The following is an 11926-nucleotide window of genomic DNA, read 5'->3' on the forward strand; positions in this document are numbered from 1 at the left end:
AATGCAAAATAAAACTAGAAGTGAAATTATTTATGTTGCATCTCCAACACATTATCAGCCTGTAGCTGAGACTCCAACAAACTCAAGGAGTAACACTACAAAACTACCCAATTATTATGGGGTTTTGATTGGGTGTTAGTGGTTTTTAAATTTCCGTGTTTCTCCCTTTGTTTTTCTTTTAAATGCTACATTAGAATGCAGCTGGCAATTCAAGGTAATAATGCTGATACACTAAACAATTCACTGCTGTGTGGTGTCATATAAAGAATACTCTTGAACTGTTTAAAGAAAATATTTTCAAGTGAAAGACTAATGAGTTGGGAGTGTGAATACAACCTTTCTAAAACATTTTTTATCAAAACTATAAAATACATAAACACTTCAGCAAAAACGTTTTTAGACAAGAGTAGAAAGCACCACTTACCTCATGCTGAATTAGTCAATTTGATGAATGAGGCACAATACTCAACACACAAGTCTAAACAGGTTGAGAAGGTATTTTAAATGAAATTACACTTCCTTAGAATCAATCCTTTTGGACTTGCTCAGCAGCAGCCTGTCAGAGGATCATTCAGCAGCTTACACTGCCCTTGCTTTATTTCGTGATCTGTAACTTTGGTTAGGCTTCAGTCTCCACCATCAAAAGTGGTATTCATGATACAAGGTGACCTGAAGGACACTCAGTAACACCAGCTGTCAAACACATGAATGAAAATGTAGCTTTGCAGAAACACCCCTAAGTAATACTCAAAATGAGGCTAAGAAAACCAAGTTCACAGAATGTACTTCAAACACTGAATTTATTACAAAGGTGCATAGAGTTTATGCCATTTGGTTTGAATACTTATGTTTAACCTACAAACAACATACAAAGCGAGGTTACAGTATGTAACAAAAGCAACAATGATTATCTAGTAAATTCAATATTCTACTGTCTTCAATTTCACATAACATTTCTGAAACAAAGGCACTTACAGAATTTTAAAAAAAAAGATATATCAACATTTAAAGTCTTCGCTTCCTCCCCCCTCCCTAGAGCACTGTGGAGAACAAGTGTGATGTGAAGGCAACAGCTACTGGGACTGACACATCAGCAGTGCTTAAACTGAAAACTTATGGATCATCTCCATCTTTTCTGTAACCATCCCATTCTCTTCAGTATTTGAAAACAAGTTTCAACAAGGCTGCAGGGCAAGAACCAAATAAAATTCGGTCCTACACCTCATTGTTAATGATGATTAATGCACTAACAATAAGAAATTAATCACAATCTGATTAATTTTGAACTGGACCCTTTTCTCTTCTTTCAATAAGTTTTGTAACTGAATTAGTAATAGTACTGCTAAGGCAGTTCCTTGTACATTAATGACTGATCTCTTCACTTGTACATACCCATCATTAGCACATGTCCACTGATGGAAAGGTGTCAATTTTCAGGCTCCTTAACCCTCATCTTCCACCACCCCACACAGAGCAGTAGCAATTCAGGACCATCTGTTTGGTCTGTACAACTTCCACCCCAAAACCTCATATTTGGGAATGTCCCTTACTGCTGCCTCCTTCCTTTCCTCCCATCTCCTCAGGGATGAGGACTGAGCCATCCTGCCATGAAACTGCAGATTTCCCTCTCACAACCCAAACATGACACTGTGACTGCTCCCTTTGTCACACCGGGGTGGGGACAGGAAGAGCAGGGCACAGTGACAACTCAGGAACCCCACACTGGATGCTGTACCTGTGCTCTCCCTGGCTCCACACAGAATAACAAAGGTGCTGGAACAATCTCTGCCCTCCTTCTCCATGAAAAACCACCAGGGGTAGGATCTGCAGCATGGGATTTATTTCTGCAGTTATTCAGTGCTCTCCCACAGAAGCATTCCAGATTTCTAAGGCAGTACTTCCTCCTCCATACAGAAGACACCATCCTTTTTTGGTTGGTCCCACGTAACATCTGACAGTGTCATGAAGTTTTGCCCAATTTCTCAGCTGACATGGCAGGAAAGAGGAGGAACACAGACACAGGACACACAGAGAAATGCTCTGTAAGTGCCTCTGGGCACCATTTAATGCTATTAACTTCAAAACTCAGAGAGGTGTAACAGAGGGGCACAAGTTGTCATGAACCCCAGTGTAAAAACTTTCAACAAGTTTCTTCTGAAATGCCCTGAAAACTTTCTTAAAAAAAGAATTGTAATAATCCAGAAATAGACTCAAAAAATCAGGAAGGGGAACAAGGCTGCCTTTGACAACAGCAACTTCCACCCACTCTGTGAGGTAAAACAATGCCACCAAACAATAATATACCCCAAATGTAGAATGACAGGACAAATGGCTCAATGGCCTCTCTAAAAAAGTAAAATCAGTGTAAAAGATATGTTAAAAATATTTCAGTGATTATGTCACAGTGATACATGCAAATAACTACATAGTTCTATGAGGATTAAAAACAAATTGCATTTCAATGTTGGAAAAGATAGAATTGTTGAGGACAGTGAAAAAACCCCCCACCTTATTTGTTTGAGCAATGAAAGATTCATAAAGCCTAAAGCCCCAGCAGTGTTAACAGCCATGAGGATGTCTCAAGATGTTTCATGACTGAAAGCATTACCTTTTTAAAAATACATTTGTCACCTGCCTGTGACAAATCCTTCCTTTCCCTGACTTCTCATTCTCTGCTCAGCTTTATGGGAATGCTAAAGACAAAGGGGAGGTTTAATGCTCACTGTGGCCCCTCACCCAGCACACTGTTACTCCAATGCAGACTGGATTCATAAAGCTCTGTAATTCTTAGATTCCTGCCACCTACAGTTCCCACTAGAGACAGTGGGAAAACCCCAATCTTCTGCTGATATCCCATCCCTCCTGTAAAAGAATTCCTTCTCTGTGATGAGGCAGCCAAGGTACCTCTGTTAACATGTGATTAAGGGGCTGATTTTAATTCCAAACTCATCAACAACAGATGGCTGAAGTAAGCTTGTCCAATACTAGCTGAACAAGAAATACTCATCCACTAACTTTTATGGAGAATTTTCAGGGTTTCAGCTTTTGATCTATTTGGTCCTTTTAAGTGGCAGAAAGTCTGTTTAATTCTAGCTATAACAGCCAATGGAGGCACAGTTTATAAACCTTAAAATTGGGACAGAAAACAAGGAAATAACCAACTCATGCTATTTAGAACTAGCTCAAAGGCCATTAAACATGGGGTACTACCCCTTACCAAAGGTAAATGTGATGCAAAAAAGGAAAATTCCCTTTTGAATGATAAATTAAATGTATTAAATGGTAGCTTACCTAACAATAGTAGCTTCAAAACAGGCAGAACTTACATAACATGTATCAGGTAGTTTCTTAGAGGTCAATATTTTACATTTTAATACTGTGCAAAAGATTGCCACAGCTTTGGGTATTTGAAAATGCTCATTTTAGACCATTCTTCTCAAAATTATTGCACAGCAAATGGTATTGTGGTTGTGTATTTATGAAATACTCTTTCTTCTTGCTTCTCTCATTGTATCTAGAGCAAAATCTCTTTTTGTATTTGCTTGAGGTATAAATGAACTTCTGCAAGAAAAATACTCCTTTCTTGGAGCATAAAAAAAAAGAAGATACTGAACTGATTTTCACTCTACTTTAACAAAAAATTGTTGTCTTCCAGAAAAATATAGTACAGGTGCATGGTGTAAACAGAACAAATGATATTTTGAAAAGTTTTGTATGCAGAAGCACAGTAGAAGCTTTTCAATACGTGGGCTTCTGAGGATCCATGTAAGCAGGGTTGTAAGGGGGCTGGGTAGGGTAAGGGGCTCCAGCACCAGCTGCAAAAGCAAAACACAAGAAAAAAACAGATTTGTAAAATATACATTCTGAACTCTACAGATAAAATGGCAATTTCTGTTTTGAGTGCACAGTTAAGAGGTACAACTTAGCCAGTATCTTAATTGGACTTGAAAACAGCTTGTCATAAAACATCTGCATTTCAGAAGTAAGAGCACAAAAACTTTTGCTCTTGTTGGCTTTGGGGCTTTTTTGATGGTGAGTGTAGGTGAGCAGCCTTTAGGGGAGAACACAGTCTAAAAAAAAGGAACAGATCTGGCTCAAAAAAGAGCCAGTGGAAGTAATGGGTGCACTTACAAGAGGATATACCTGACAGTGTGCTAAGGAAAAAAACCACTGGTAAAAGGACTAGAGAAATCATATTAGGATTCCTTCAGGGAAAATGCTTTCCTGCTAAGTGTCAAAAAATTAATTAACGAAGTAAAATAAAAGAGAAAAAATATCCCACCACTGCTCAGCACATGAAAGAGTTTGACTTATATACCAGATGTGCATCCCTTGGAAAAGATCTTTATTTTCTACTGTTCTGAGAAAAGCTGCTCTCAAGGGGCATCTCCATTTTCAGCTCTGTCAAAGAGCACAAGTTTGTTCAAGTAGCACCTGATCAGATCCCTGGAAAGTGCAAGTGTGGTTATCTTGTGCTGATCTTGTAAAGTGAGTGGGGTTGGCTCCTGTGTGGCAGAGCAGGTATTCTCCCCTGGCACGTGACCTAATCAACAGCCTGCTCCTTGGTTAACAGGCAGGAGAAATGAAGGGAAGAACTCTCACTGTGAGGCATTTTCAGCTGCCAGCAAGGAAAGTCCCTTGGTATGTTCCCAGAAAGAAAAAAAACCCCAAAAAATACAAAACAAAACAACTGTTTTAAAACTAAAAACCAGCAACAGCCTGAAAAACCAGAGAGCAGGAGAAGTGAAATGACTAATTTATTGGCTCCCTCATATGAAAAAGATGAAGCCAAAGCACTTTGGCATAATCCTAAAACCCACAGCTTCTTTGGCATTTATAACAGAAAAACAGTCAACAGTCCTGCCAAGTCAGTGTTTTCACATGCGGGGCTGGTTTGCACATTATTAATATACAATTTCTAACTGTTTGCAAATCTTTCACACCATGAAAAGCCATTTTATATCCAAGTTGTCCTGGAAGTTACTTTCTAAAGGCATTATCTACTAGTCAGGACTATACTTTGTTATTTAAAAGGATGACCAGTGAGGTTTGTAAGAGAACAAGATCTTACAGGTAAAAGCCTAATTTTGGCCCCTGTGAGCAGTCTGGAGCCAATTGCTCAGAAAATAGTTATTACCAGCAGAAATGGGAATTAGTCATTGCAACAATAAGGCTGCATGAAAACAATGCTGTGAAAGAAGGAAAGCTGAAGAAAAAAGATTCTGATAATTCTAACTGCAAGTTGTCAAAAGACTTCTCCTTTCAATCCCTTTGTCAAGGGCAGGGACACCTTCCAGGAGACCAGGTTGCTCAGAGCTCCATCCAAACTGGCCTTGGACACTTCTAGACATGTGCCCATAACTTCTCTGGCCAACTTGTGCCAGGGCCTCACAAACCTCACAGTAAACAATTTTTTCCTAAAAACTAATCTAGCAACTAATAACTAGTTATATATATATATATATAATAAAATAATAACTGATCTAAACTTGCTGTCCTTTACTTTGCATCCATTCCCCCTTGTCCTGTCACTACATGCTCTTACAGAATAGAGCTCACAGATACAAGATTAGAAAGGGAATGTGGAAACATCCAACTCATGTATACATATATATGTATGCATGTATGTTAATTGACTTTGATTTTAATATTAAATGTCAGCTGAATTAGTAAAATGTTCTACTGGATGTGTTGACAGTCCCACACATTGCCAAACTTTGCCAGTACAGCTCCAGCTCACACCTCCTCTGGCAATGCTTAACACAGAAACAGTGAGAGGGAAATTTCCACCAGGGTGAATAGCAGCACCCACCACAACTTGAGTTTTACAAAATTTGTTGACATTTGTACTAACACAGCCACAGACAATAATAAATGTAAATAACATAAGATTTGCTCCAGAGCAGCTGTCTCTGAGCTGTTCAAGAGCTGAAGAAGCACTTGGTGCTGCCTTACCTGCCACAGTTTCATGGTAAGCTGGGGGTCCTGCAGGCTGGGTGGGGTAAGGGGGAGGGTACTGGGCAGGGTAGGGAGCCACAGGCATGCCCGGCTGGGGCTGCACAGCCACGGGCTGGTAGCCTTGGTACGGAGCTGCTGCGTAGCTGGGTGGCACTGCTGGCTGCTGGGGATAGGCAGAGTGAACCACTGTCGTGGTGGCAGTGGTCACCACAGCTACAGCAAGGAAAAGGAACACGGTTAGTGCTGCTGGTCCCTAAAGAAAAACCCCAACAACTCCCAGACCCCCCATATGGTAGGATGGAAGAGAACTTCTAAATGCTCAGAAAATATTCCAAAACATCCCTCTGCAACCTCACATTCTGAAGCTGCTTAAATGCTTATTTTTAATATTTTGGTATTGCAACTTCTGAGCAGAGTATGTTCACCTCTTATAAGAACACAATTTTCCAGGAGGGATTAAAAAAATTTCCTCTTCAAAGATCTGAAAAAGAAAATAAATCCAGAGCTACTTACGGCGTGGTCTTCGACATGCTTTGTACAGACAGCAACAGGAGCAGGTGAGGCACAGAATAATAGTGATGACAATCACTGCAAAAACAGTAATTCCAATGGCAATAATGGTTCCAAAACTGCAAGATAGAGACCATCAGAATTGGTAAGAGTCACTCCTTAACCAAATCTGCAGCAAACACATTGTTCCATCCCTAATCTCTCAGTACTTATTGGACTAAGAAATAACTGTGCAAGGCAGTGCTGCAGGAGGTCAGGTCTGCTAAGCCAGGGCCACTGAACCACCCCTGACAAGGGGTCTTTGGTCCCTCTCATTTTAGTCTGACTGTGACTGTTGTTGTTTTAGTGTGAACACACAGGTTCAGAGCAAGCCCATAATGAAGCACCCTACCTGTTGGGGTGACAGCAAGTTCTTACCACATTCCCTAAGAGCTCCCAGTCCCAAACTCAAGACTATCTCAGCCCTGAACATGTTCTTGGCAGGTTCCTTGGCCTCTGTAAACAGGTATTTTAGAATCCATGTTTCATACCATTAGGAAGAACTGAAATCCTGACTTTTCTGCAACAGCAAGTATGCCAGGCTACATGATACAGAAACACTGCCTAAAACTCCCAAATTTATTATGGGAAGACCAGAGATTACAACAGCTTTGACTCCTGTGATAAGCACCAAATGATGGAGGCAGACAAAACCAGTCACCTCTCAAAGCTTTACAAGTTCTATTTACCACACAGGGGAGAAAAGATATCACAGCAAAGCCAGTGACAACTCCTGTGACAGTGTTCACAGGGGTTCTTGGATGAGGGAAGAGATGAGAATGTTGACCACATGTTTCAGAAGGCTTGATTTATTATTCCATGATATATATATTACATTGTAACTACACTAAAAGAATAGAAGGAAAAGCTTCATCTCAGAAGGCTAGCTAAGAATAGAAAGGAATGAAAACAAAGGTCTGTGGCTCGGACAGAGAGAGAGAGACAGCTCTGCCGTGAGTGGTCACTAATTCTAAACATCTACCCGAGACCAATCACAGATCTACCTGTTGCATTCCACAGCAGCAGATAACCATTGTTTACATTTTGTTTCTGAGGCCTCAGCTTCTCAGAAGGGAAAAAGTCCTAAGAAAGGATTTTTCATAAAAAGATGTCTGCGACAAACTCCCTTAAAGTGCTAAATGAAATTATCTGTTTCTTACTGTCTGAAATCAATAAAGCCCATCTTCCATGGAAGCCAAGGTCTCCAGCACTCTTTTATTTCTCAGAAAACACACCATGCATCAGTTTTGGGACAATTGCAGGAAGCCAGCTTTAAAGAACAATCAGCTATAAAATAAAGACCAGAGAGCCATTTTCACATCTATCCTGTTTTTGTTTGTTGGTAGAGATTTTGGCTACAGAGTTCTCTTTGGGTTTTTCCCCAGCTCAGTTTCCTGTTAACAGCTTTAAACAAAAAAACATCTCCATTGCATCCAGCAATTTTCACTTGGTTACCAAATGTGACAACTGCATTTGAATATCAGTGACACTGGAAGGTTAAATCACTGACAAAAAGAATTGCAAAATGCTTTACCCTAGCCCAAATTTAAAAGACCTCACCTCACTGTCTTCTAGAGCAACTTAACCCTTAGTAAGCTGAGCACTGACAAATAAAAAAGGCTCAATTTAAAATGCATTCTTTCACCTTAAGAGAGGTTGCATCAATTTTATTCTGTTTCTGCAAAAGCTAGAATAAGCTTGAGTCAAACCTCTTTCAAAACAATGACTTTATGAAACTCTAACTGTATCTGACTGAGCACTGATTTTGTGAAGCACTAAATACAACACTATGGATACAACCATGAGGTACAGAATGGGATACAGGAAGCAGGAACTGCTGCAGCCTCCTGAAGTCACAGGAACCATGTCAAAGACACTGCCAGGAAAATAAATGGATTACTGCAACACAACCACAGGATGTAAAGGTGAAAATAAATGTGTTGAGGAACACGTGCATGTTTTGCCCCATTTATTTGCACAGAACATTTTTGAGATGCCGACCTAAACACACACTCCTAAAAACCCAGCTTTTAAGTGCCCTCTCATCCTCATGAGCACTATTTTCACTTCAGCACAGTAAGCTTAGAGCCAGCTCATCACCATCCAAAAACTCCCATTTCTTTCAAAGCAAATTACAAACGTGATTTCAAGAAAAGAGAGAGAACTGCGGCTTTTAAGTGCCCTCTCATCCTCACAAGCACTCCCTCATACAGTAAGCTCACAGCTGGCTCATCACCATCCAAAAAATCCCATTTCTTTCAAGCCTGGTGTAAAAAGCAAAATACAAATGTGATTTCAAGAAAAGAGAGAGAACTGCACTCAAAGGATTCATACACTGAATTACAATCCTGATTCCAATGTTCTCAAGAAACAGCAAGAACACCTGTGACAAACTACAGACACCTTCAGAAACTGCAGGACAAGAAATGTCATCTGCAATTTCTGATACTCATGGAGCAGCCAAGAGCTTTTTCCTTTCACTTGTTTCCACTTCTGGACCAATCCTGAAAGAGCTCTCTCACTAGGGAAGCTGACATTACTCCCATGATACACAGCTATTCTCCAGCAACAGCAGCACAGACAAACTAAAGAAGTCTTGTAGGTTCTTCCTTGGGTTTTTTCCCCAGTAAAGGAAAAACACCTTTTTTTGTAGTGAACTATGCTAAGGAAGGAAATTCTTGTGTCAAGGAAAGAGATTAGGGCTGACAAAGACAATTAAAATTCTTCACTTGCACAGACGATGAATTTCTTAGAACTTTAGCAAAGGCTGGGCAGAATCAAAGATACCAGAAAAATTGAGATAAAGTGCAGAAATATTTACTCATCGTAAATACCGAGCACAGCAGGAAACTGGAACAGCCCTCTTATCTTTCACAACTAAATTAATTTCTGATACAAGGAGAGAAAACAGCACAAGCCCATCTGCAGCCAAGCTGAGGGCCATCAACAGATAAAAACACTGACCATGGGCTCCATTTGTTTGTTTTTAATAAAGTTTTCTGCTCAATGAAGCAGATATCTCCTATTTGCTACCTCTAATAAGGAACACAACAAAAGCAAAGCTAAAAAACCAACACACCATGTCCCCACCTTCACCAAGTTGTGAAACACCCTGTGCATTTGGATCACTTGTGTCCTTGGCAAAATGACACAACCAGGACACAAGGACATTCTGCACCCATCTTCTGAAGAGTTAAATGGAGACACATGTTTGAGGTGCACGTGTGTCAGGTGTACACCTGGAGTTCTGTGTTTGTGTGTGCAAACACTGTGATCCACTCCTACCCACCGAAACACTGTCTGATTGCTGCAGACCAAATTAAAAACTTTCAGAGACAACCCAGCAAGTCAAATAACAGAAAGGAGTTAGCTCTTCTTACAGTTCTTTAAGGAGTGCAACAACTGATTACTGGCAGGCATTTTTATCACCTACTGCACAGCAGATAATTTTCCTGCCAGTGCTTGGGCTCATTCAGGCTAATGTCTTAGAACAGCATAAAGTAGGGAGACATTTACAGAAAAAACAGTAAGTGCTGAGAACTTGTCATTCATGTCATCAACACTCTCTTTCAACACTGGAGTTCTTCAAAAATATTTTTTTTTCCTAAGTATTTTTACTGACAACCAAAACTAGCAATACACTTGGAATTTCTGCATGGTCAGTCACTACCTTTCTGTAATAATGTTTTTTTTTACTGCCCAAGGAGTACTGGTCTCAGCACTTCTTGAGCATTTAAGTGATATCCCTCTACTGAAAAAGGTGCAGGAGGGCTGCCACTAACAGATGATGGTCAAGTGAAGTCAGAATGGTGCTCTACATACATTACTCAGTGAACCTTCTAACCTTCAGGAGACAAGATATTCCAGGCACTGTATAAAGACTGCCTTGCAGTGTGCTAACTCCCTTCTTAGACAAAAAATGCTTCATTTGATTGCTTTCACCTGATGAATCTGCCTAAAGGGCCCTAAAATATTTGGAAAAAACTGTATTCACATTAAATGATAATTTAATTACCGTTCGCATTGTACATAAATGAAAAAGGACAAACGTGAGGGATTGTTGCTTACAGATTCCTCCCCTGAATGGTTAACCATGAGAAAACAAAAGCCAACGAAACCAAAAGCACACCTGACCCCTGCATTCTGCAAACAAACGTCAGAGTGCAGAAATCAGGGTGGCCACAGCAGCAGCGCCGAGTGCTCTGCTGGCGTCAGACACATTCAGGTTTCCAGACTCCCACATTCTATACACCATCGTCTAAATAAAGCACACACAGTTATAAACAGCTTGAGCTCATTCACTGACATTTCCTGCTTCTTTCTCTTCACAGGAAAGTGAACTTTTGCCAATGATTTCATAAAAAACAAAATCAAATTAACAGCAGTTTTATTGCAACAATGACAAACTGTAACTTCTCATAAAATGTACAGAAAGGCAAACATGGAGAGACTTATTCCATTCAGTAAAAATGGAGAGATAACATCCTGCCCTTTCCTATCACCACCTCCCTCCTGCCTTGCCCTACCTCCACTTCTACCCCTATCCTCTCACCTTTGGAAAGCAGTGAAGTGTATGTGTAATGAGAATGTCTCTCAGACTCACTTTAAAACTGTCTAATTATTTAATATATCTATCAGCTCACATAAAGGGAGTTACTTGCCTTTCAGGACTGAATGAGATGCAATGGACATATTAAAATGTGAGAACCAAGACCAGGATCTAAATAATACTATTTGTAGAAGTTAATTCTCAAGGCAGTTGTTCATGCTGGAGATCTTGAACAGTCAAATGGAGAAAAAATGTACAGTTTATTTAAGGCATTTTCAAATATCAAAGTTTTGATTCCAGCAATGTATTTTTAACTCTTCTTAACAGTTTGAATCACTTAAGTCAGTGACATTTTGTAAGCTGATACAAAGGAAGTTTTCACATATCTATGCCATCATGTGAGTAGGACACACTAAAAATTCTGTCTTAAAACACAAAAAAAAAGTCCAAATTAACAATGAGACCACCTAGTAATGAAAAATTAGTTTAAGAAGCCTTTTTATTGTGCAAGTTTTAATCTATTCCAAGATTTGTTCCATGCTTCGAGAAACACATTGGCAAGGCTCTTTTCAAAAGCACTGCTGCTTTTCAAAACAAACATTTACAAATAGTGAGTTATGGCTGTAACACGGGGTGGTCTGGAAAGACTTCAAAAGATAATTTAGGCCATTCCTAAAAGTAAAACAAAAAAAATTGAGTATATGCATGTCATTCCTTACTGCTCCAGAAAAGGATCCAGTTCCCAGAAATGTGATGGAATGGAAATATCCACGTTTGCCCTGACTCAGGTGTAGGGCATGCCCAAACAAGTCCCCAGACAGAGATGCCTAAGTAACATTTTAGTCACAGCCATAGAGTGCCACATACTGC

The 11926-nt window shown here is 39.9% G+C and overlaps 1 protein-coding gene across 1 annotated transcript in view; it reads right to left on the bottom strand.

Moving 5' to 3' along the window:
* Positions 1 to 781: 781 nt before the first annotated feature.
* The window catches only part of SHISA5 (shisa family member 5), a 21198-nt gene continuing 10053 nt past the window's right edge, over positions 782 to 11926 (bottom strand). The window contains exons 4-6 of the mRNA XM_031058202.1: positions 6472 to 6587; positions 5956 to 6171; positions 782 to 3815 (exon numbers count right to left, since the gene is read on the bottom strand). Coding sequence (XP_030914062.1) covers positions 3739 to 3815; positions 5956 to 6171; positions 6472 to 6587 — 409 coding nt within the window. The 3' untranslated portion in view covers positions 782 to 3738. The remainder of the gene's footprint in view (positions 3816 to 5955; positions 6172 to 6471; positions 6588 to 11926) is intronic.

Source organism: Geospiza fortis, unplaced genomic scaffold (assembly GCF_000277835.1).
Source record: "Geospiza fortis unplaced genomic scaffold, GeoFor_1.0 scaffold78, whole genome shotgun sequence".
In the NCBI taxonomy this organism is placed as follows: domain Eukaryota; kingdom Metazoa; phylum Chordata; class Aves; order Passeriformes; family Thraupidae; genus Geospiza; species Geospiza fortis.